Here is a 25,341-nt window from a genome sequence, read left to right on the forward strand (position 1 = left end):
TTTCAATGTAAAACAAAGATTCTTCATAGGCAGGGGCATCTGTTCCTTAGTTTGTTGTACCATCCCTAATCACTACAAAGTTTGTTCTACTAACGTTACGTTATCTTAATAAAAGAGATACGGGTAGCAATGGCGTTCTTATGTTTGCTTAACTTAAGTTCCTATGCAGTTACGTTGTTTTGACAGTACTATAGGCAGCAAAGAAGTTCCTCACACCCCAAATTCCGTTTTCCTTAATTCCTGTGACGTGACGTTGTCTTGACGGCACGAAGGGCAGAAATGTATCAACAGCAAAGCCCGAATGCTTCAGGCAAATTTCTCCTCATACAATCAAACATGCAAAACTTCTTTTTAAAAATAAACCGCTCAACCGAGGCGTCAAGCAGAGATGTGGGTTACCATTGCATTTATCTTGGCACTGTTTCTCTATAAAGACTAAATTCTTCTATCAACTTTACCAAGTACTGGAAATGAAAAACTACGTCAGTCTTAGATTCCACGGCAACCAAACTTCAAGAAGCCATGTATATCAGTTGGGAAAAGATCCAATGTTAATCAACGACTTGAACATGTCATGTGACATTTTGCCTTTCCCTTTTACGGCTTTCTTAATAACTAACAGTTTCTCTGAATTTTTCACCTCTTTCTCAGCCCTTGTTACTCAGGACTAGTAATTCAGTGGCATATTTTATAGAGCATGATAACTTCGAATACTCTGAAATAAAACTACTCTTCTTTTAGATTTACTGTGCAATTTACATCGCTTTTCTTCGTTTACTATAAATAAATTAATAAAAAAAATCATCGATATTACTATACAATATAACATTTACAATGGTTTCTTTAACGTTTCTGCTTCCTGTATGGACAATAAAGTCCCAAAAACAAAGTGCTGTATGACAGGGAACTTCGAGAGGACCTGTAAAATGGACAAATAATAACAAAATAATTAAAAAGCAGTAACTTACATAAGTGCCTAACAACTTCGTTCCCAGGGTCTCTCTCGCCCCGCCCGCCAGCCAGAGCGTGAGAACAGAAAGGGCGGGAATTGAGTGACTCTGAGAAGGAGGTTGAGTGCCTAACATAATACCTCACAACACAGAGCTTTATATTGCAAATGCTAAGATTCTTTTCTCTGAAGTAAATAAAATCTGGTAACAGTTAAGGAAACAAGTTTCAGTTTAGCTCTACTTATGACAGCCGAAATACATGTAGAACAAGGCACAAAGAAATAAAAGGAAGAGTTGTACGAGTTGATTTCGTAAGTATAACTGCTGTATTGTATATAGTAACAACAACTATAATTAGTAATGTAAACAAGGTCAACAAGGTATACCCCAGCCAGTTTTAAAATGGAAAATAACCAGTGTAATGTTATAATTTATCTACCTGCCAATAAACAATATATGTGTTAATTTGCCTGCCCTCTGATTGATGGGAAGTTTCAGTTATAGGAATCCAACTGGAGATTTCACAATAATTTATTGTTAAATGTGATTTCTACTGATGAATAAGATTAAGAGTTGACACGTACCTCAACTTTGTACATTTTTATCAAACCAGAGTTGACTTTGTCCCACATTTTCACAGAACTTATACCCCATAATACATTAGAGTGTTCCGCAAAAGGTCCTGATTTCATCTTAAAAACAAAAAGGAGAAGGAGAAAAAATATGGTTTTTACATTGCTCACTGACATGTACAGGGAGGGTAATTGCATCTGATTGTATGAATAAAACTTTGACTTTCCACTGTTTTATCAATGGCTACTTCAATACGTACAGTGTAGAAACTGACAGTTTAGTAAACAACAAAGTTTGTCACATTTAGTTGACAAAATAAAAATAATAAAAAGTCTAAACAGCTACAAGAATATGTGAACTCATATTACCAGTACTTTCTATCTACAGTTCATATACAATTTCATTCAATGTACATCACATCATCCTGTTTCTTTCACATAAACATGTATATGAACCCTTAATTTGATCTTGCTTCCAATTAGTACCAGTATGGATTCATGGCTCAGTTAATAGGGCATCATACTGATAATGCAGAGGTGTTAGCGTCAAATGTTATGGTAGCCAGATTTTTTTCAGGTTTTTAAAAATTGCAATTTCTTTTAACAGGGTTTTCAAAACAAGCCGGAGTGCCGGTGTTTCACCGGCTACTTGATTGCTGATGTCTACTTCAAAACATTTTGAAACCCCTGAATAAGTATCATTTTTCACTTTACATTTTAACAATGTGCCATACATATGACTTTCTATACAATTATATATCAAAATTACGACAAAATGAAGCAAATACATGTATGCAAGGTTTGCACAAGCATAATTGCCATGTAAAGACAGGATACCAACCTTATTAATAAACTTGATACAGTCAAAGAACATGTAATCCTGATAATGATGTTCTGCAATATTTGGTCGAACAAAGTCCTTTGGTTCTATATTAGGATGACCTACAAAGAAGAAAAAAAAACACTGAAATGATGGGTTCAAAGCGCCATTACTGTACGCTAATCCAGGATAAGCATGAATTTAGATTTCCCTTTTTAACTTCTTTAACAAGCCTTTTTGTTTATATTTTTGTCCTCCAGTTTTGTTAACAAGTACATCTCAAATTCCACAAAACAAAAGAATAAGACCACTTTTTAAAGAGAATTGAACTGCTAGGTTAGTGTTAATTGCCTTTCAAACAAATGGGCCCTGGGCCTTTTTTCTGTTCAAAATTTATTGAGAAGGAGGAGATACTTAAAAGAGAAGGGGGTTAATAATTATAGAGGGAGAAAAAGGGGGTTTATTTCAAAACACAAATCAGCTGTTTGTTTTTTTTTTTTTTTTTTTTTCATTACAGTCTTGTCAAGTGAAGCATACCCCCTAGAGTACATTACTGAATATAAATAGATTAACTGAAATTTGAATCCATTAGTCAATTTCAAAAATGCATAAACGCTGATCAATATGTTCAAATCAAAATTAAGTTTCTGATCACACTCACTCGATTTGAAGTAGACAAAAGGCAAGAAATTGAATTTGTCTTACCATCTGTTGCATCTAATAAGCGTGAACACGTACGACCTGCGATCAGAATTCAAATTTTTATTTGAACATTGATCAACACTTACCTGTTAATTATATTTTGAAATCGACTAACAGATTGAAAAAAAACCTGCATACCTAAAACAAATGTTTTCCTTACGCTCTGTTTTGTATTCCTTAAGAGACAGCAACATTCTAACCCTTCCTAAGCCGTCTACTACTTCCTAATTCTTTTAGTTATCTTGCTTGTAAACTGTTGAACTCTCTACCTGATACTTACGGAACATTACAATGACTTAAAGCGACTTGTCCAAAACTATAATTTCCTCTGACGTAATTTATTATATGATATATTATTATATTGGGTAATTTTTATTTATCTGTGTACCATTTTATTTATCTGCTTTGTATTTTTGTATGCTTGATCACTTGACAGGACTGTAATACACATGTAAAAGAGTAACAATAAAAAGAAAATTTGACGGGCAGATGTCTTCAAGAATATCCAGTTAGCTCACCATAATAATTTCCAGCTCAAAATATTACCTTCTTGAAAAGGGGGAGGGATTCTTTAAAAAGTAGGAGGGTCAGTTTAACAGTATCACAGGTCTACAGTATACAAACTAAATGTCTATTCTCTGCACAGTGGACTTCCAGAATGATTGGATAATCACTAGGTGTTTTGGGTCTATATTACGGTGATCTATCCTAAAGGTATTAGCCAAGCGAAACCAGTGGTAATAACCAGAATTCAAACATATCACCTCCTGTCCACAAGTTGGTGTGTAAATTAAGACCTCTATTATTGCATTTTCAAGACTGTCAGGAAGCAAATGATTTAACAGTGCAATTATATTTCACATGTACTAACCAATCAGCTGAGAGCTTCCCCAGATGAATGGAAGAAACTGAAAATCATCTAGTCCCCACACGCCTTGACTGCCAGCTGGTTCCATCCTGTATGTTTCCTGCAACCTTCTCATTAGCGACAAATATCTGACAAGTAAACAAACAAAAATGATACTCAAGTAGAAATAATTGGATGGTTTAGAAATGAAAAGAATAGCTCTGAGGCATATTAAGTGCTCATCAACAATAAAAAATGATGAAGAGCCAGAAAAACATCATGAAAAAGTTGTATTTCTCATAGAAAACTAGACTTTCTAAGGCCTGGGAACAGTCATGATGTTGTGTTCCATTTAATAATTAGATTATATGCTAAAGATTTCTGTCGCATGATAGTCAAAATCGAATAATGTAACTGTTTAGGGTTTCTGTTGACATTTGATAGTTGACTGTGGGCTTTGCCCCCTGCCAACTATCAGCCGATAGAAAGCTTAAGCTTGCAGTCTTATTGGTAATAAAACTCGTAATGTTACTTGCCTTTCAAACACTTTAAACACTACCGACACATAGTCACTTTGGTCCAACACTCTGAGTTTAAACAAACAGCACAAAAATGCAACAAAACAAGCTTCATGACCTGAGAAAAACACAAACAAGAATAAACTTAAATTTTTATTTAAGTTTTACATGTTCGTTGGGAAAGACTGCCATCAAATAATACATTTCGAGGCAAGCGAAATATGCTCACGAAAATTCGCGACGTTTAAAACAATAGACGAAACAAAAACTGCTACTTTTTCGCCGAAAATTCGCTTGGAACGAAATTTCACGATTTTTCGTCGAAAAGCCCCGAAAAGTTGCGAATTTCGGAGAATTTCGTTTGCATTACTTTTGCATAGTACTGTAAATCATGTTTGTTAGGTAAAGCATTCAACTTCCTTAATGAGTTTCTTTTACTAAAACAAAAAGCATTCAAAAGGTGGTACAGAAGTATTAATTTTGAGCAGTACTACAATGAGCCTGTTTGTTGGAAAGCACGATGGCCTAATGGTTAGTGCGTCAGACTCCAGATTGAGTGGTCTGGGTTTGAGTCCTGGCCGGGGTCACTGTGTTGTGTTCTTAGGCAAGACACTTTACTCTCATAATGCTCCTCTCCACCCAGGGGTATAAATGGGAACTGGCATCATAATGCTGGGGGGAACCCTGCAATGGACTTACATCCCATTCAGGGGTAATAGAAATATTCCTAGCTGCTTAACGCTACAGAAAATGGGATAAGCTCTGGCAAGTATGGGCCACTTGGCTTGAGGCTTCCCTTTTACTACAATGAGCATTCTCAAAGTATTGTGCTATAAATATGTACCTGTTCCATAGTCTATTCTTGTCTTGTTGCCAAAGCCATCTTAAGAAACCACACAAAATGAAACAGACGTAATAAATTACTAACCTGACCATAAAGTTCATGAACATCTAGATGAATCTTCTTTGTTTGTGTTTCAAGCTCAAAATATTATTTTTCTTTTACTGCTTAATGCACATGTATTTATTTCAACAAAGCTGTGAGAATTTGGTGGCACAGTAACTGAAAACAATATTCCCCAGTTCACGATTTCCTTTAAACAGAACTTTATTCTTATAGCCTGATGTTGATGTTGCAAGGGGAAATTAGACCATGATTTCTTGTCACACTACACTGTTATCTATACATTGATCACCATCACTTTGGAATCGTTGTTCAAACTGTTTCATTCCCTGCAAGTGACGAACATCCAACAAAGTCTCTCCTGGCTAACAACATTTTACCCATAGCTAGATAAAAAAATGGTTACTTTTACACATGCAGTTCTGCTGATGGCAGTTAAATTTGCCAACTCTTTGGGTATGATGTAGGTTGTACATGTAGTTCAGAAACACACCTTTAAGATATGCTGCAAGTTCTGTGCTGGCTCCAATAAACTTTTCGGGGAGAAGTGCTTGAATCAAAGTGTCTGCACTCTGTTGAAAACAGTGAATTGCAGTTACCGGTAATCACAATTTTGATTGGCTCATTTCAAACAGCATCTTGAAAGATGATGTCCAAAGATGGATGTAGAAAGATAGCTATGGACGTAACATTGAAAGCTGGTGTGATGTAGCATTTGTACATACATGATATTGCTGGGGCTGGGACTCAGTGCCTGCTTATGGGAGGTGTCCACCCATGGGAAATGTCCGTTAACAGACGTTCAACTGTATTGCAAACAGAAATAAATGGGAAGCCATGGGTTCGATTCCCATCAGGACTCAGAACTTTTCTTTGTCCCATGCGCGTGTCATTGTTTGAAAATACATCTTTATTATTTATCACCGAGCTCAAAATTTACCATCTTTATTATTTACCACACACTTTCAAGATGAATTCAACATTGCTGATCCTAGCAGTATGCAGGACGCGTGTCATATCAATCTAGTAAATGGCCCAGCTCACCATGAGTCTCTCATAGCTCAGTTGGTTAGAGCGCCCTACGGGTATCTGGGAGGCCATGGGTTTGATTCCTGTTGGGACTCGGTTTTTTTTTGTTCCATGCTCGTGCCATAGTTGAAAAATACATCTTAAAAATTTATCACTGAGCTCAAAATTTAAACCTTTATTATTAATTTTATCACAGAAATAATTTTTAAGATACAAATCACCCTTGAATTAAATAAGTAAAAAGGTTCACAATGTCTGACCTCTTCTAGCTTACTGCACCATGTCCTAAAAGCCTTGTTTCCAAATCGTTGTGGTTGGTCAGTGGGTGGAGTTTCATCAATCCACTTATCCATGGTTTCTAACATGACAATCAGCTTCTTTGAAGCCTTCAACAAATGATATTATATCAATAATATACACTTTACTAATTTCCCAAGCAACCAGTCGTATGTGTTTTGCCGAAGAGTAAAAAAAATTAAATAAACAGAATGGTCATTAGATGCAACCAAACAGCATTGAATTCTACAGGCACATGGGCTAAATTATTATTTATTGCACAAAGCACAGGGTTCTCGGCTGTTAAAGAGCCATGCATTTTCAAGGGCCACAATCCATATGCATGCATGACGTACCAATAGGTTAGGTTTGCAATGCATTCTGGGGCGATTTCAAACGCAGTCGGCCATTTGCAAGTTTTCCGAAGTGATAGAATGTTTTTATACGGCAAAGCAAAAGAATGGATTGGAGCAATGTGACTTCTTTTGTTATTTTGAGAAGCAAATAAGATCTTCCAACAAATTTTCTGGAGAGACACAATTCCTGAGAAGGTGGGGCGGCCTGTTATTCATCTTAACACAGAAATGAAGTCGCCACATTGGCAACTAAACCGTAAAACCAGATGTTTTAGTCGCCAGATGAAATTTTGGTCGCATTAGGGACCAGTGAGTCGCACTTTCTAGCCCTGTAGCTGCTTTATTGTCTGATATGAAAAGTTTACTTCAACATTACAGCAGCTTTGATTTCAGTTGGCCGATCAAGGCATGATATTTTCTATTTCTTCGGTTAAAAGTAGCCGGCAAGTGTTGTCAAAGTGCCGGCTATCGCCAACAGCCGGCAGTTATTTTGAACCCTGAAGCATACAGGTATTATTTTGATCACCTGATTACCACATGATCAAGAAGAAACCAAGAGAGCACATGTTAGATCCAACAAAACTAAGCTATATGGCAACATTTTTACTTTTAACTGTGTTCTCCAAGCAAAATGGTCGGAGTTCTGTTTTTGAGAACATTAGTGAACTCGAATGTCTTTAGCTGTGAACAAAAAATTATTATGAGATAACAATTATCACAAATAGTTGACATAAGATAAGCTATGACATGGTTGTACCTCTGATTCATGACAATCTGCTGACATTGATTTCCCTTTGACAGCATCATTCAAAGTGATGATAAATCCCAGATAATCACTGTATGCCTGTTAATCAATCAGTACAGTGAGTTTTGTACATTAGGTGTGACAAAAAGCCCCTTTTGGAAAATTAACATGCAACATGGGGGGTAACCATAGCAAGATACAGGGTGCATGTTAACTCTTGGTCCCCATCAATGTCAACTGCTGCAAAATGTATGTTCATAGGGTAATTCAACTGGCAATAGACTGACACTGTTACAAGCATTTTTGAAGCAATAGCAATGCAAAATGTGCTATGCAATAACTCGCTATGTGTGCAAAGAGCACTTGACACAGGGCTTTATGTAAACTCCCGGGTACCGGTAACTCACTTTTTTGAAAAATTTTGTTTGAATAGACCTTTCCACATTACACTTCGTTCAAAATGAACAATGGTTCAAGTCAAGGTTGGGGTGGACAATTTTTTTATAGTTTCATACATTTACTGTAAATTTGTGCACCCCAAGCCTCAACTTTAAACCACTGTTCGTAGTCACTGGAGCAAATACGGGAAAGGTCTTTGCTCCACTATGTTGGCAGTTTACATGGTCAAATACCCCATGTTTCTTTGATGGTCAAATGCCCGACCTGGCAGGCAAAGTTTTGTGTAAATTTCCCCACTATACAGGGTGGAGGGGGCTTGAATTTGACTGATACATTACACACTCATACATATATATCAAATGGCCACAATAATGACCAGCTCTTTCTCCAAGTTGATATAGCACTTGTGCTTTGACAGATTGAAACTACTGTCAACCCTATGCTAGTTAATACTAAAATAAATCTCTTACTTCACACATTCATAATGACCGCTTTTCAAGGTTAGTGGTGGGTTTACATTTAAGGTGATTCCCTAGTATTGCATTGCACATCTTTATTGTGCAGAATTTTACGCCTAATTAGCGCGTGCATATAAACAAAATGGCGGCTTTTTTCTATGCGGCTTGGCTCGCGTGAGAGAGAAATCGTTGTTTTCTCGTCAACGAGTTTGGTGACCTATCATTTTTTTCTCTTAGTTCGAAAGTAGCGATAAAATTCTTTCTATAAAATGAATACAGATCAATTTCTATGGCAGAATAATATAAAGGAAATATAAGGAATTATATGGTAATTACAAGGTCTTTCTGCTCCTAAACGAATACGGTGACCCCCCTTTTATTTCAAAATTTAACATCCCGTAAGGTAAACAATCAACTGGCAAAGTTTGGTTGGAAATCTATGAGTAGTTCTATTTCAAGGGAATGTACCGGATGCTATGGGGCGCTTATTCGAGGAGAATTGCAGACTAAACACCCTTCATCAGTCCCGTAGACAACCGATTACAAGAAACCACAGCGATCAAAATTTTGTTCTTTTTATCCCAGGAGTATTTGGATAAAATGAACAAACTGGACGTTAATTGAATATATCTGACCTGAGACTTTTCCCACTTGGGAAGATCCTTTTGACTTAAAATTTCCCGCTTCGGTTCCACGAAGACATGTGCTGAAAAATGTAATGAAACGAGGCATTCATTTTCTGTTAAGCTGACAGTCGATGGCGCTTTTACGAGACCATTTCGCTAAAAAATTGTGGAATTTTTGCAGGTTGACAGACCACTCACCTTCCTCCGAAGCCGCCATTTTGAAATAAGTCGGCTCCAGGTCCCACCCGGATGAGACCACAATGCATTTCGTACTTGGCGCTAGACTCCGCGCGGCCACGGTGCAGGGACTTGACCCCTTCACTGCGGTCAAACGTCTCAGGCAGGTTTTCTTTCCATTTCACCGTTTTTTGTTCATATTGAAGTGTTATTACGAGCAAGGATAGATAAAAATAATTGCCGAGTGAAAGCATAATCCCATTCCCTCACGTAAACCAGTGTTTTTACTTTTTAAATGTTTCGCATCCGAACCAAAGGTGCTTTGACAAATGGCGCCGACAAGTCCGCATATCGCTATTTTCAAACACGTAGAACTTTTTTAGTAAAGCTCCAAAAAACTTAGTAAACCCTTAGGATACCGGTTATGTATCGAACTTTGAACTGTGAAAATTAAAACCTTATCTTTGCAGTACTTTTCTTATTTTTTGCATATTTCTGTCGTTTGACCGCGGTGGACTTGACCCCTCGTGTGTGCCGACCTGAACTATTTTTTTCTTTCAGGATTTAACGGTTAATTAATCAATATAAGAATCCCCCAAACTCCGAGTTTCTTCGAAGATTGGTACAGTTTTACAAACCTTTTGTCAAGGTTCTTCTTGTGCTATAAAACATGTTCCTCTTACCCTGGTCGCGGCCAAAACGACGACATGGCGACTGGTACGAGCAAAGCAAAACGGCCTTGTTTACTCAGACAAGTGCTGGCTCTAAAATGCTTCTTTTTCCTATTGCGACTGGGTTCTGAGTTACACAAACCTGTCAACTCAGGCTCCTGTGTCAACTGCATTACCTGACTTACCTAACTGTTTAAAATACCTTATTCTTACTAATTTTCGCGCGTACTTAGAGCAAAAGTGTATTAAATTTCGCGATTGTGTCAGTGTTTTATCGATCAATCGTCAGAGTAGGAGTAAGGAACTACTGAAAATATACAAAGGTCTTGTTCATTGTAACTAACTACAAGAGCCTGCTAACGGAAACTTTGGTGACTATACTAAAGAGGTTTTGGTCGATTTTTTAGGTAAAGAAGTTATCAGAGGAAGGGTGCTAGTCGAAAACAAGACAGAAATTCAAGGGTAAATAGTTGCAGTTCCAAACATTTAAAATTTTTATTGTTTTGATATATACAATATGGTATTAATTTTCGCGTGTTTAAATTTCGCGCAATGTTTTTTTCGCGCGTATTAAAATTCGCGATTATTTTGAAATCGCGAAAATTAGTAAGAATAAGGTAAGCAAAACTTGTACTTTCCACATTGTCCCGGAAAAATATAGATAAGTCTTAAAGGATACCAGACAATTTGGTTTAATTCATATGCTTCCCGCCTCGATTAGCCTTTGCCACTACTGGGATGTCTGTGCTCCTCCTTTTTTTTCTGCATATTAAATTTTGTTGTTATGAAATGGTACGAATGCGAGCTGCTTTTACTCTCACTTTTAATACTCGCAACTTGCAACTTCACAACTCCCAAAATACCCGTTACCCGGCAAAATACATGTATAATCAGTTGGTGTCGTATAATTTATGAACTCTTTTCCTTCACTTCCCCTCCCCTACAACTAGTAAATGCAGCAAAATTTAATTATCTTAAAGGGTACAGTAATTTGTTTACGATGTAATATATCAAACACGAGAGACAGTGTTTCACCGGGATATCCAAACACCAAGAAAAGAGTCGAAAATACAACGCGCATTGGAGTATTTTTTGACGAAATTTGAGATGTTAGGAGAATCTTAGGATAGCCGATGAAACACTGTCTCGAGTGTTCATCAAACAAAAACTACAGAGTAAACGAGAAATAAAATCTTAAAACTCTATGCTAATTAAGACGCCTAACCCCGGATGAACAGAAAATCCCGGGGGGACTCCTTTATGAAAGGGGCAGGGATGCTCGTCGGAAATTTTGGAAAGAACCCCTTACTAGATTAATCTGGGTGTGGCTCAAGCTTTTCTTGACCCCTAAAAGATACCAAAAAATTAGAAATATAAGTTTTATTTGTATATTTCTTCGTGGGCAGCATTAAACGAGACCATTATGACTGGTTGTATGATGGCTAAAAATATTGACGATTTGCCCGGAACACCCTAAGCGAGACCAAAAATCCGAAATTTACACCCCTAAGCGAGACGACGAGCATCCCCGTCCCTTTCATATGCGAGTACCCCACGCCCGGCAGAAAACACCAACAGGAAGCTAAGACATGGTTATGTCACACATCACACATGTAGTCATTTATTTTTCTGTCGCAAGCTACGTATAATCATTTATATTATTATTTTTTATTATATTATTATTAAAATTATTTATTACTCTTACTGATCTTCGTTTATTAACTTCCACCATTACCGTACGTCAATTTCACTGAACTACGACAGATCAAATCCTATCGACCCACATTCATACTGCCGTCTATATAGTCTATGGTCGTCTATGTAAAGAACCACAAATGTGAACCACTCAGGGTCTCAAATTCTGCCTCTACTACGGCACTTCCTGATCAAATCTCAAAGATAAACTAGTAGCTTTTTTTCTTTCCCATAGTGCCTGGAAAATCATCCGAAATTACTAACACGAAACGTCCTTAATGTGTTAAAAAAATGTTTGAATTTTTATTTTATTTTATCGAATATGTTTGAAAGAAAAAGGTACGAAAACTTTCGAAGTTGATCTAATTTAGTGGTGATGAAGAAGCAGTAGAACCAACGACGATATACATGCAATGAAGGGTCTGGCTAAGCGAGGCGAAACTTTGTTGCAGAAAGTTGACGTAATAGGCTGCGTTACAACCGTTTCTTCGTGTGGCCGGGCGGTAGACATATGTTCCTCGATCAATAAAGGATCTGAATTGGCTCGATTAAAAATCTCAATTAGGCAATCTCCTTCGGTTCCAACTTGTTCATAAAATCCATGCCTTACTAAAGTGCCCTCATTTGGAACGCATTGCTTTGGCGAATCCAATTCAAAACCGGCATTGTGAATAATTTTTATCCCAGTTCTGTTTGCTAGCATTCCGACGTAGACAGCGTCCAATCTGAAGTACGGAAAAATGGCAAAAGTTTTGACAAACAAAATTACAACATCTTGCGATAAAACATACCCAAACCCTGGACAGAAATCTGGATACATTACACCGCTATATTCTTCTTCGGTTACTTTCCATTTACCACCCCTATGTACCCAGGCATCTGTATAATGATTGCCCATGTAAAGCTCTTTCTTAGGCGTGGTGGGCTCACTCAAGAAAGAAAGAAGATCTGCTGAATTCACAAACACATCGTCGTCAACCTTCAAAAGAAACGAGAAATTGCAATACTTGGTTGCCCATTCGAAGCCCATTTGTATCTTAAGTGTTTGATTCCAGTAATGATCATAGTAGTCAGCTCGTATGAGGTCTCCATAAACTTCATCTTCCTTTAACAGTGAATTCGATTCGCTTTGTATTCGCGTTTGAGCGACAAGAAAAACAGTTGTCCATCGCGGTGTAAAGGCGCTTTCGAAGGCCCAAGTTTTGCGGATGTAGTTCCTTCTTTGCAAATTAGCTGGAGCCGATGAGACAAGAATAAGAAGACTGTAATATTGTGGACAAGTTCTGTTACTGATTAGCGTTGTATTGTGTCCAAACGCTTTCCACTTTGGTTCCGGGTTGACATGTGTAATTGGAGGTACTCTAATTGGTTGTGCCTCTTTATTTCTCAGCTCCTGTTCGCTTTCAAACTCTTCGTTAAACGGATTTGAATTTGACAAAGGTAACATAATATTCTCCGAAAAGAACAGCGTATAAAGAGAAAACCCCAACTGCAAGCATACGACAACTGTCAAAATAACAATTAAACACCGGTAAATTTTCCTAGTTTGTCGCCCCATTGTAAGTGTGTGGTTTCCTTATGGTCTGTGTAAACAACAACAAAAAACAACAACTGAGTATTGAATTAGTAAGGACTAAAATAGTTTAAAGGAAGTGTGATATGCAATTGCGGCTCTATTTGATGAGAAAAATGCAAAAACAGACATCATTAGTACTGTTTTACTGCATGTAGCGAATCCGTTAATTTGATTTTATTTTCCTGGGTGATTCAAGCTATTGTATGTTGTTTTCTTTTCGCAAAAAGCCAAGCCTCTTGCCTGGTGAAGAGCGGTACGTAATTCTTTCCATTAGCGAAGGTTTTAAGACAATAACCATCGACAAAAGAAATTTCAACGCTAACCGAAAGACGATAAAAAACAGATACTTCATGCTTAAAATTAATCAATGTCACAAGCAAACATTTCTTAAGGTACTATGCCCCATTCTCTCTTTCAATGTTGAACGTTTTGGAGAGGAGAACTGTCTGGGAAGCTCAATATCGAGTAGACGACGGGGGAGGGGGATAAATTTGTTAATCGTGCCAACTGCTTTGACGAGGGTTGTATAGATCAGAATGATGTTAATGGGCAGCAAAAATTGGTTCCGTCTATACAGCTATGCAAATGAAAATAACACAATTTACAAAACACTAAAGTGCGATTAAAGTGCGCCTTATGAGATTTAGCAAGTGCCAACAGCGCCGAGCGCCTACTGTTACGCGGTTTCAGTTTAACTTGGCGCGGTTTATACTCTGACTTTATCAATATAACTGTACTTGTTTTGTTCACGCGCGCTTTGGTACTAAGTGTTTACTCGTGCTTTCGGTCGACGTTCCAAATTTTTTCAGAGTCAACCTTCTCTTAACATACACCTCTATAAGACGACAATTGGTGTTGGTCCCGTCTCTGCCGTTTTTCAGTCATTTTACTGTAACTAAAAACTCCCTATAAGACAGACACCGTTCTTAAACGGCATTAGGAGCCGGTCCCGACGGTGTCCGTTTTAGACAGAGTCGACTGTATACAGTTTTTTCATCTTTCTTTTTTAAGCGCCATCATCTGCATTTACAGAAATCATTAATTTTGTAGACTGTTGGCAGTTTTTTTTCTTCTCGAAGTCCCAACAAGCAGTTTTATATATGTAGGCGAAATTAGTAAAATAAGACGAATATTATTGTTTCTCCCGAACGCGCGCATCGAGCCCCTCATTAACCACGCATTAGAAAATGAGCACGTTCTGTTGAAAAGCATTCATCTGTTAAACTTACTTATAGTATTGTTCCTGTAACTTAATTGTTAACTTGACCAAGAATTAAAAGTTTACAACTTTTACCATGAACTGCGGCCTGTGCGGTATTTGTCGGAACTACTGACATCTTACCTACCTTGGTTATTGGCTGAATAATTGTATCAATGTTTGCTATATATGGCGTCCAGCCTGAAGTGAACAAAACCTGCAGAAAATAAATAAACGATCGTTTTTTTTTTTAGGTGCAGTTCCTTTTTCAGTACAGAAAATCAAATTTAACAAACTGCGAAGTCTTATACTTGTTCTACCTGACTTACAACCCGAACCGACAAAAATAAGGATTATGTAAAAAAACAATTAAGGACGCAGTAGGATATGCTAAAAAAGTTGGGTTTTTGTCTACTGGTTGCGTGGAAATGGTGACTTTTGTTCTTCGTTTAGCCTGGGGACGTAAGAAACGCTTTCACATCCTTGACGACGGCAAATGCTTTCTCAAGAATCCACAGCGGCCATAGGCTCAGTTTCCAGCCGTGGGGGTTTCGGTGCGCCCGCGATCCTCTCCCCAACCACGGCTGGGCGCACGGGTTTCACTCCTTGTCTCTGACGTAATAGTATTAATATTACAGTTTGTTTTAATTATGCAATAAAAAGTTGCTTTGTGCATAATTTACTACTGCCGTGTTTCAATGCGAAGAGTTCAAAGAGTCCCTGCAATGTTGCAAGCAACACCTCGTAAACGCGTGAAAGTGTTTAAAAAAGATGGTTGCTTTCTTTGTGGTAGAGAAGAACTCAACTCAAGAAAAAGGCGATCTCTAGAGCAACTCGAATTGCAACAAAAGGTTTCAGAATTGTTACCATTGTCACCGGAGGAGTTAACAAGCAACTCTCATCGTTATGTCTGCGAGACGCCTTGTTTCAGAGACATTGACAAGTTTTTTAAACAGAAAGCGAGCTGTGAAATGCTTAAATCTTCCATTGTGCAACGGTTCGAAGAAGGAGCAGAACAACGGATAAAACGATGTCTGCCTTCCGATGTGGAACCTCACCAGTCGCCCGAATTGAAGAAGCATTCTCAGGCAACAGGTTTACCGCGTGGTCAAAGTAGTAGTAGTTCTCCTGCTCCTACCTGTGAACCTGTCTGTATTGGTGACGATAAACCAGCACCACAAGCTATGGTCCAACAGTTTCTAGGCCCTTGGCCTTTATCGTCCGTAGCAAACATGATTTCCCCTAGATACATATTTTGTCCCAAGCCACCACTTAATTCAACAGTTCAGACTGTTAAAGATTCAAATATTGTTGACGACGACTGTAGTGATTTCAAAGTAAGTTACCAGCAGCTTATTTACAATATTAAATTCAGAAACGAATGTCCACATTGTATTTTCAATTGTCACTTGGTAAATATGGCGCGAAAAATGGAACTTACAGTAATAGTGAAGATGTAAAAAGTGATTCTGAAAAAATGTAATTTTAATGATCCTCGCTAAATATTTGGTTATCGTGGTGAAAAACAAGGAACATATCGAATTTACTGGAATTATCATACAATCAGGTTTTGATTTTCCATGTATTTGTCAATAATTCCCACCCCTGTTGCAGTCATCCAAGTTACCAGTAAGATTATTTCAAGTTGTTAATAGTAATTTCAAGTTATTAATAGAAATCAAAAATTCTAATGTTGAAATATTACATTCCAAACAATAGGTCACTATCAATTACTCAAATGGCAAAAAATCAAAGGAGCTACCAGAGGATCTCACTAAGCTTGGAAAAGCACTTGCAAGGGGAAGTGATTCCAAATCAATAGTTACTGCCATGCTTTCGTCATCAGAGCTGAGACAGAGTGTAGAAGAGCACATATGCAATGTCATTAGCAATGAGGCCAAAACACTTTGTTCAACAAAATCACCCTCTTGCCTAAGGACACCCACAAAAGAATCAATGTTAACATTTTCATGGAGTGCAGCTGGGAATGAGATCCAGGAAAAAGCCCCTCTGCTACACAGGGTTTTACAGGCAGCTGCAATTCCAAAATTTATGCAAGGTCAATCAGATGCAGCTAGGTACCCTGGGATCTGCCTTGCAGCTGGAATTTTGTTAAAACTTCGAGACCCTGCTATGAGCTTAATTCCTTATGTCATGAGCCTGATGTTAAAAGCTGCAGGAATAACAAAGAAGGTAAGCACTTGATATTTAAATAAATTATTGATAAAAAGGATTACATCCTCACAAACATTTTTATGCACTGTCATGGTTGTCAATGCTCCTTTTGTATTTGATTAGCCACCATTAATAAGTTAACTAACCATTGATATAGTGAACATCAGATCCCTCTATGTGTGATAGATATAGCACAGCAACATCTCTTTATTTAGGTATACCGTATTTATTCGATTAAGCGCCCTGGGCGCTTATTAACTTTTTGGACCTTGAGAGTGAGCGCTTATTCGAGGTGGGCGCTTATTCGAGGTTGGGCGCTTAATCGAATAAATACAGTATTTATTTTCAGATTAATGAAGGTAACATAAAAAACTTGTCTCTACTATAGGGTTTTATCAGACTTAATCATTTGGGCCTCACAATGTCACCAAAAAGCATTAACACTGCACTAGACAAAGTTGGTGAAGATTATAGCATCAAGTTAATCCAAAAGAAAGAAGAGGTGTCAGATTACTTGAAAAAAGAAATTGAGCTCAAGCATCAGGAGAAAGAGTTAAACACAAGGATAACTGAATTGGAGAAGACAATCAAGGCAAGCAATGACATAACTTCAAATGCAGACTTGGTGGGAGACCTCAATGAGTCTAGACTGACACTGCAAAATGTGAAAGACAAATTGGATGAGCTGGCACAAAGTAGGCCTTCAAGTTTCAGTATTGTTTTAGACAACCTTGACATAAGGATTGAAGCTTCTGAAATGACATCTGAAAATCAGAATAAAGATCACCACTGGTGCAACCATAATGCAGTGTTTGACAGGGTCAATCCAGTTGAACTTTCTGATGAAAAGCCACTTGCAGATATTCAAGATGTTCCAAACAGAGCCATACTGCCTTTACTGGAGGACCACAAAAAGATAATGGATGACTTTGTTATCCTGGTTTCACGAGTTTTTGTGGAAAACTTTTCTTCATTTGACATTTTCAAAGACATTGTGCCAAACCATATCAAGCACAAGTATTCTGAGGAAATGAAAAAGGCAACAAACAAGGTACGGTATACAATATTCATTTAATTTTCATATTATTTCCTTTTGTGAATTGATATGAATGTTGCAGTTCAATTTTACCTTTGGTACATACCAACAACATACCAGATTGTACCAAGGGTATATGTAAACTCAAATCACAGCATGTACACTTTCAAAACATCCCCCTCTTCTCAAATTGCACCCTTTTCCTTGCCCTGATAATTAAAGACTCTGTAGGATGTTATTAGACTCGAAATAGAGCAGTTTTCAATTGAGTGCCGTAAAACTAAAAGCAAAGTAATTACTCTGGCCAATCACAAGACACAGACAATCCAGTGAACTAATCAGATCTTAAAGCAACTACATGTAGCTGGGATGAAGGGCAGGGAAACTTGCACGAGGGACATGATTGGTTTTGGTTCTGACTGTTTTTGTTCTAACCTTCAGAGAAAGTGCTGCAAGATTATTAAATCAATCACTTAGCGTAGTACAGTCAACTCTCTCTAAACAGACACCACTATAAGACTGACACCTCTGTAAGATGGACAGCTAGTGTCAGTCCTGTCCCTACTGTTTCTCAGTTGTCTTACTGTAACTTAACTCCCTATAAGACAGACACCTCTCTAAGAAACACAGTTGGAGCTGGTCCTGACAGGTTCTGCCTTAGAGAGAGTTGACTGTAACAGAAAACCAAAGCTAACACAAATTACTTTTGACACTCAAGTGAAAACTGCTCAAATAGACCCTTTTAACTTGTGCACTCAAACTCTGGCAGACTCTTATTAATAGCAACTGCTCAGGGATGTTGGAACCGGGGGGGGGGGGGTTGGTTCGCAAGGGAAATAGTTTACACAATAAATAATTACTTGAATTACATTAATAATAACATTTCTCATTTAAAATATTAGGTCTGTTGATTTCTTTTCAGCTGAATTTTAAAATTTGAGAACTAATAAAATAGAGCATCCATTCATCTGCAGGTACATCTTGGAATGCTATTCAAGAACGAAAACCTCGGAGAGGATATGATAGATATTCTAAGAATTCTTCATGAGTGGGTGCCACACACAAATGACAATGGAGTGGAAATATTTGACAGAGTACCAGTTGTAGGGGACCAGCTCACACTGGAGCGTGGGTTAGAAGGCCAGTTCTCAGTCAGTAATGCCTACTCAAAAAGAGGGCGGTTGGAAGGCTTGTTCTTTCAGTTGGCTGACTGGCACCTTGAGAATAAATTCTTGGCGGTAAGAATCCAACCTTTTTTGGACTGTATTTTCAAAACACAATGTTGACCTATAGCAATAGGTCACACAACCTTGACCTTCGGAGCAGATACAGGGTTCTTTGAAAGAGGGAGCTAGAAATACTATCACCAAAGCTGCTACTCAATCAATCAATAAAATTTATTTACCCTCGGAGCTGAGGGGGGCTGACTAGGCCCCTAGCAAACATATGCTAATACGCTGAGAAAATACTGTAAAAACGAATAAAGTTCAAGTTCAAGTTACTCTTATATAATGGGCTGTGAAAATAGATGGCAGGAGAAATTGTATACATTTTTTTCAAGGTTTTCAAACACTACGTATTTAATGGCAATCTATTTAATAACAAGACTTCAACTTGGTTACTGTTTAATCTGATCCAGAAGCTGCAACTATTGTCAGTTATTTGCCTTGTCTTGAGTGGCATGGTGCATGGCCGCAATATCTGTAAAGCAAAGACCATCTAATCAGATTTTGTTATTAACATAAAATAAGTCACCAGCATCACAACAAGATTTTTATATTGTATATATTAATAATTGGTAGTAGTTTGTAATTCGAGCTGGGCCACTAGTTTATCAGTTTTTACTGCTTGCCATTACTCTCTTTTATTAGAGTTGATTGATTGAAAGGATGGTACAGTAATTGGGGTAATGTAACAAAATATATTAATATATTATTTGTATTTATTTATCAAACAGCTTATATTTGGAAGAGTTTATAGTGGATCATCAGCATGTGACAGAACCTCATTATTTGCCCTGCGCAATCTTGTTAATTGGCGTGATGTTGTTACAGATGCTGAACACAAGCCTGCACCATGCAAGAGATTCCTGAATTTAGTATTGGATGCTCAAATTATTGCTGCTGGATTAAAATTCTTTGGAATGAAAAATGTTAACGACAAGCCAACAGAGAATGGCTTCAGTGAGAGCATGAAAGAGAGAATTAAGCCAGTCAAGCTAAAGTATTTGCAAACGACTGTGCTGAAGTTTATTTGTACATACATTGTTGACATTGAATTGTACAAAACGCACTTCAGTAATATTGATTTGCTACAGGAATGGGAAGACCATGAAGTTAATCAAGTGGTGAATCTTGATGGAAGATATCCATGCAGATTTAGCGGGTGCCAAGCATCTTTTAGATATGATGGACGCAGCAGAAGGCAACACGAGCTGGCTCATGACCCTCCTCCAGAAATCAAAGAAGTACCACAGTTAGCAAGAACACTTCCTGACCAAATGGATCAAAATGGAGTTGTTCAAGATGATGTTCTTAACTACCACTGCAGCATAATGAACATGGCTTTACTACTTCGCAATTTCATAGATGCTGGAAGAGAAGGAGATGGAGTTCGGATTTTGAGATGTATCAAGTTTTTCTTGTTACATTTTCGACAGGATGGTTCAGGAAGCGTAAAATATGCTCTTGAGTCTCTCTATCATTTGTTTCAGGTTTTTGCCTTGTCAACCCCACGAGAAGCAGAGCGTCTCACATGGAACCGTACTGTTAACACTAAAGGAGGGGAAGGGAATAATGTTTTCCTAGATCTTAATCTCGAGCATGACAACCATTCTGTCACTGAACTCCTAAGGGCCTTAGGAGCGAATGTAAATGAAACAAGTGTTAACAGAATTTGCAGAGCATTCTTTCTTATACTTAATTTGCTTGAGAAGCTCGACTGTGAAATGCATGTCCCCAAAAACTCAGCAGAACATACAAAGAAAAACATGCATGGAGATCTAATGACTATTGTTGATGCACTGGTCACAGAAGATGTCTTCACAAGGAAGCTTGACAGAGAACCTCTAAAGCTGTTTCACAACTGTCCTCGTGACTATTTACAGTTTTTGGATACCAGTTCCCTATTTAAATGGATCAATGACCACAAAAAGAATATTGTTGAAGGCAGAAGACCTAGATAGATTCTTAAGCCCTACAATACTTTTAACTGTCTGTAATATTCTCTCATTGATCATGCATTGAATTAGCAGCTCACTAGGTTTAGGTTATCAAAACTAGAAAATATGTGCACCACTGTAAGATGAACCAGCCCAAATGGTGTAGAATAAAATTCAGAAACTTAAGGTCATTTCTTCAGCTGTGGGACACACCAGAAATTAAAGAGTGACTGTTACCAAGACCAACTTAACTCTTTGAAGTTTCAGCCATAGAGTGATCAAGATCAAATTTCTCTCCACTGTATTAATACATATTTATGAGATTGTGTGAATAAAAGTAATTGCCAAAGAGAAATGAAAATTACTTGCTTGAATTTTAAACAAATTTCCACAACCATTATTCTGTTGGATATGAGGTGGTAAATAGCAAACAAGGGGCATAGCTCCGGGGTGGCTAAAACTATCTAGTATCCCACAAGCACCAATGGAATAATTGTTTTATCAAAAACACCCAACAAATTATAATTTCGGAGCTCCCGGCTGTTCTCGCTGATACGTACATCTACCATAATTGTGACCATTCGCCTGTGAACCAATCAAAACTCAGGAATTGCAATATACCATGGCTCGTTTTTATGAAAATGTTGACTACAGTGTATGGGGGTTAGTAAAGGGTTAATTTTACCTAAGATAGAACTGAAGGTACTGTATATGTAATACATGCATTGAAATTTTAAGAATAGCTGTTGATTTTAGGAGACCAGACTTCGAGGACAATGGTTGGTAACATTAGAGTTATTGTTAATAGTAAATAGAGGGATTAAAATATACTTCTTATAATGACCAGGTGTAAGTCACAACATAATTGACATGGGAATATATTTATTACAGTTGAACAAACAGTGTACCTTATAAAGACTCCTGCTCTTCTGGGTAAGTGTGCATGTCTTCTGCAGTAAGAAAGTCACTTGGTACAAAGTCAAGATCATCACCACACCACAAATCAATGTCTGGTACTATAAATGAGGAATCCAGTAGTTGCTCATCATTTTCATCAAAGTCATGATCACAGTCCCCAAATACCAAGTTAAGTACATACAATATTTCTGTGGCAACATCATGATGCCAGATGTCCACATATTCATAGACATTGGTCAAGGTGAAAATTTTTGATGCATGGTCCACAACTTGAGCCATCTGACAATCCCCAAAACCAGACAATAAATCGATTGGTGTTAAAAGTGGAACATTGTGCTTGAGTGCCATTTCGAGAAATGAACTATTTAATGCTCTCTTTAAATACTCCAGTTTTGCAACGAGTTTTTCCTTTTCACCACTTGTTATAAGCCTCTCTGGTGGTTTTTCGGTGCTGTGCTGTGGAAGTGTATTATCAAAATAGACAAAACTGCAAGTGTTTACATCACATATACATCTGCTTTTGCAAATGTCACAACATTGATGTGCATGATTGTATCGTTCCAGTTCATACAAATCATAGTCAAAGTGTTCGAGCAGTAGTTTACGCCTACAAATGGAGTTGTTTCTAACATATGCCATGATGCTTTCGTCACAACTTTGCAACATAACATTTGAATACAGAATCACTGCCCTGCAATTTGCTTCTGCGCTTCTCCCTGCCCTCCCACTTTCTTGGAGATATCTTTCGAGATTTTGAGGAGGCCCATAATGTATTACATCTTTTACACCCTTGCAGTCTATTCCCATTCCGTAGGCGATTGTTGCAATTAGCACACGAATGCAACCAGTTTCACTCGAAAAAGATTTTAAAATTTCATCTTTGTTTTCATCGTCAATTCGAGAATGGTACATTTCCACCAAACGTTCTCGCAGGTTACAAGTCCCTCTGTCTACATACATGTCAACTCCTAGCTCAGCTTTAAAAATGCCATACAGAGTAGAAACGACTTTAATTTTTGGGCAATAAATTATAACCCTGCCACAACTTCGCCCTTTCTCTTTGATCTCTTGAATGAGTGAACTAAACGTTGTAAGTGGGTCATCGCCGGTCACTTGTACACCATAGGCAATGTTTTTCCGATTTGGATTTTCAGAAAAGACGGCAACATTTTCCATTTCAAGTGTCTTGATAATCTGACTCCGGGTCGTCTTCGTTGCTGTTGCTGTTAAAGCTACGAGTGGAACGGATCCAACGAGAGATCGAAGTTCGTTGATTCTTCTGAACCAAATTCGAAACGCTGTTTCTCCTTTCTTGGCAGAAAATCCCCAATGGGATATACAGTGCGCCTCATCTACGGCTATCAAACATAGCCTTTGTCGATACACTGTGTTTGATAGAGTTTTACGCCAGCGATTGGTAGCAAGAAAAGTTTCTGGCGAGCCATAGACAATTTGATAGAGACCTTTCTCAATACCGTTCTTCACCGATTCATCGTCCTGTCCTTCTCCTAGGAAAGCAGCCTTCACACCTTTACTTATCAGATAGTTAACTTGATCTTTCATCAAAGAAAGAAGTGGAGAAATGACCACAACAATTACCTGAGCATCTTCATTTCCTCTCATGTAATCGAAGACCAGTGGAAAAGCTTGAAAAATCAGCGATTTTCCTGAGCCTGTTGGCAGATTGACAAAGACATCTCGCCCTAACATCAACTCCTTCATAGCAAGAATCTGTTTCTCTTTGAAATTATCAAAACCGAACTTCTGAAGAGCGTTTGCACAGGCATCTTCGAATTTTCCGTCAAACCTCGACGCGTCCGCCATTTTGAAATATTTATCTCAAAATTTATGCCCCTCAAATTTCGCGGGGCTTCTACCTGATTGGCCAATTCTAACAAAGGGACACCCCGTGCGCCCAGCCGTGGTTGGGGAGAGGATCGCGGGCGCACCGAAACCCCCACGGCTGGAAACTGAGCCTACAGCGGCCACGGTCTCATAAAAACTGTTTTTCTTTTCAATGCCAGCATATTTCTTATGAATTCCCGTTCTTCACCTTCTTTAGTAATATTCTACGTCCACCAATGCGAAGTCTGAGCAAAAACTGTCGCTGAAAATCGATTCTTAAAGCAGTGTTTTAATTCGATTATTAATTCAACTAATATATGATTATTATAATTTCCCTTAAAAGATGAATTACAGTCCGTACTGCGCAATCTCGGCTGCAATGTTTATGTGAGCCTCACAAACAAAAATAAGAAATAAGAAATTGACTGTTTTTATTTTTAACAAAATAAAAAAAAAAATCGGTAACACATTTTTTCCACAAAAAAGGAAATTGTGATATTTTACCTATTTTAAAATAGCTGGTCGAACTTCATGGAACATGTCAGAAGACGAAATTGTACAGGGATGCGATGTGCCCTCTTGTGCGTCCGGTTTTGCATCATGTCCGCTCCACAGCACTAACATGTTTACATTTAAGGCAATCAGAGACAACAACCTGAATACTTTTCGATTTTATACAAATGTAACATAATTTTAGCTATAATAAAATTTGTTTGTATCTGATCTTAAAAAGTTGGTAAAAACGTATAAAAACTGAATTTTCGGTAACTCTCTGTTACCTTCATATGTAACCCTAAACTCTGATGAAGGTAACAGAGAGTTACCGAAAATTCAGTTTTTATACGTTTTTACCAACTTTTTAAGATCAGATACAAACCAAATTTTATTATGTCAAACACTGATCGCCCAAATAACATAATTTTAGCTTATATCTTAGTATCTCTTATATATTTTAATCTTTTTGAATGTAATTTTAGGTACACTGTAAGACTTTTAGCGACTTTTTAATTTTTACTTTTTACTAGGGCCTCTAAGGATAACAGTTTTTATTGTAAAGCTGATGGAGTAACCCTATTTAAATAAAGGCTTCTCTCTCTCTTCGAGGTCGTATATTGGAAGAAGACATGACACTTGTCAGTAGCACAGTCGGTGGTGCCACTTTCAATTGGCATGGTTGGCACAGACAAAGAAAACTTGCCGTCTTAAGCTCTACTGTTAAGTTATCCTCAACAAAAAGTTATGGCGAAACCAGGGTAAACAATTGACCAGGACCCCGAAAACGGGCAGCTAAAAGATAAAAAAGCTCCAACTCCGACTCAGTACACCATCGGCAAAATCCCCCCCCCCCCCCCCCATCCCGAAAATTCACATTTTCCCTTCGTAACCAGAAAACTGATGGCTAAGGTAGAGGTATTCATAAACGAGGTTCAGCGTAGATTTTTTCAAACCTTTGTTTTACTTACAAGGAAACGTTATACCGCACGGGCATGTCGATTGTTGGCCACATGCTACTTTCAAATGGTTGAGCTTCTTCCCAGATTTACTTCGAGAAAGCGACGTGTTTCAGGAGATAAAACGGGGCGGCAATTTGTAGGCGCGTCGCGTAGGTGAAAGTTACATCTAGTGGCCCATCATTGAGCGACTAGATTTACTCGCCGCTGAATGGGATACTAGTTCATCGGTTTACC

The 25,341-nt window shown here is 37.9% G+C and overlaps 4 protein-coding genes across 6 annotated transcripts; 1 reads left to right on the top strand and 3 right to left on the bottom strand.

Annotated features, from left to right (window-relative positions):
* Nucleotides 1-713: 713 nt before the first annotated feature.
* LOC144664074 (serine/threonine-protein phosphatase 2A activator-like) lies at nt 714-9,424 on the bottom strand. The gene is made up of 11 exons (XM_078525207.1): nt 9,401-9,424; nt 9,212-9,282; nt 7,732-7,818; nt 6,603-6,728; nt 5,807-5,885; nt 5,254-5,292; nt 4,428-4,527; nt 3,916-4,040; nt 2,364-2,464; nt 1,535-1,642; nt 714-919 (listed from the first exon to the last, which is right to left on the bottom strand). Exons 1-11 carry the CDS (start codon nt 9,417-9,419, stop codon nt 830-832), a joined length of 945 nt encoding a protein of 314 aa, XP_078381333.1. The 5' UTR covers nt 9,420-9,424; the 3' UTR covers nt 714-829.
* Nucleotides 9,425-11,428: 2,004 nt separating this feature from the next.
* On the bottom strand, nt 11,429-14,855 carry LOC144649968 (beta-1,3-galactosyltransferase 1-like). Of its 3 annotated transcripts, none has more exons than XM_078509579.1 (2): nt 14,668-14,855; nt 11,429-13,328 (listed from the first exon to the last, which is right to left on the bottom strand). In XM_078509579.1, exon 2 carries the CDS (start codon nt 13,301-13,303, stop codon nt 12,113-12,115), a length of 1,191 nt encoding a protein of 396 aa, XP_078365705.1. In that variant the 5' UTR covers nt 13,304-13,328; nt 14,668-14,855; the 3' UTR covers nt 11,429-12,112. The 3 variants fall into 3 exon arrangements, with proteins under 3 accessions (XP_078365705.1, XP_078365715.1, XP_078365723.1); XM_078509589.1 differs by having other exon boundaries at nt 14,616-14,855; XM_078509597.1 differs by lacking the exon at nt 14,668-14,855 and adding an exon at nt 14,551-14,630.
* Nucleotides 14,856-15,856: 1,001 nt separating this feature from the next.
* Nucleotides 15,857-20,914, top strand: LOC144646529 (uncharacterized). Its single transcript, XM_078506158.1, has 4 exons — nt 15,857-16,712; nt 17,083-17,745; nt 18,705-18,968; nt 19,688-20,914. The coding sequence occupies exons 1-4, from the start codon at nt 16,350-16,352 to the stop codon at nt 20,912-20,914; spliced, it is 2,517 nt and encodes an 838-aa protein (XP_078362284.1). The 5' UTR covers nt 15,857-16,349.
* Nucleotides 20,915-21,799: 885 nt separating this feature from the next.
* LOC144646533 (putative ATP-dependent DNA helicase RecS) lies at nt 21,800-23,781 on the bottom strand. Its single transcript, XM_078506168.1, has one exon. It carries the CDS (start codon nt 23,630-23,632, stop codon nt 21,800-21,802), a length of 1,833 nt encoding a protein of 610 aa, XP_078362294.1. The 5' UTR covers nt 23,633-23,781.
* Between the last annotated feature and the right edge of the window lie 1,560 nt (nt 23,782-25,341).

Source organism: Oculina patagonica, chromosome 1 (genome assembly GCF_052425735.1).
Source record: "Oculina patagonica isolate OP01 chromosome 1, crgOcupat, whole genome shotgun sequence".
Classification (NCBI taxonomy): domain Eukaryota; kingdom Metazoa; phylum Cnidaria; class Anthozoa; order Scleractinia; family Oculinidae; genus Oculina; species Oculina patagonica.

What these genes read in the sequence shown, in the direction of transcription:
- LOC144664074 (XM_078525207.1), bottom strand. An exon ending in GGTGCAGTAAGCTAGAAGAG is followed by an intron (nt 5,886 to 6,602) that starts GTCAGACATTGT and finishes TGTTTTCAACAG; the next exon opens with AGTGCAGACACTTTGATTCA. An exon ending in GTGTTTAAAGTGTTTGAAAG is followed by an intron (nt 4,041 to 4,427) that starts GCAAGTAACATT and finishes TTTACTTGTCAG; the next exon opens with ATATTTGTCGCTAATGAGAA.
- LOC144646529 (XM_078506158.1), top strand. Translation starts at nt 16,350, where the DNA reads ATGCTTTCGTCATCAGAGCTGAGACAGAGTGTAGAAGAGCACATATGC. An exon ending in CTGCAGGAATAACAAAGAAG is followed by an intron (nt 16,713 to 17,082) that starts GTAAGCACTTGA and finishes TCTCTACTATAG; the next exon opens with GGTTTTATCAGACTTAATCA. An exon ending in TGAAAAAGGCAACAAACAAG is followed by an intron (nt 17,746 to 18,704) that starts GTACGGTATACA and finishes ATTCATCTGCAG; the next exon opens with GTACATCTTGGAATGCTATT.
- LOC144646533 (XM_078506168.1), bottom strand. Translation starts at nt 23,632, where the DNA reads ATGGCGGACGCGTCGAGGTTTGACGGAAAATTCGAAGATGCCTGTGCA.
- LOC144649968 (XM_078509579.1), bottom strand. Translation starts at nt 13,303, where the DNA reads ATGGGGCGACAAACTAGGAAAATTTACCGGTGTTTAATTGTTATTTTG.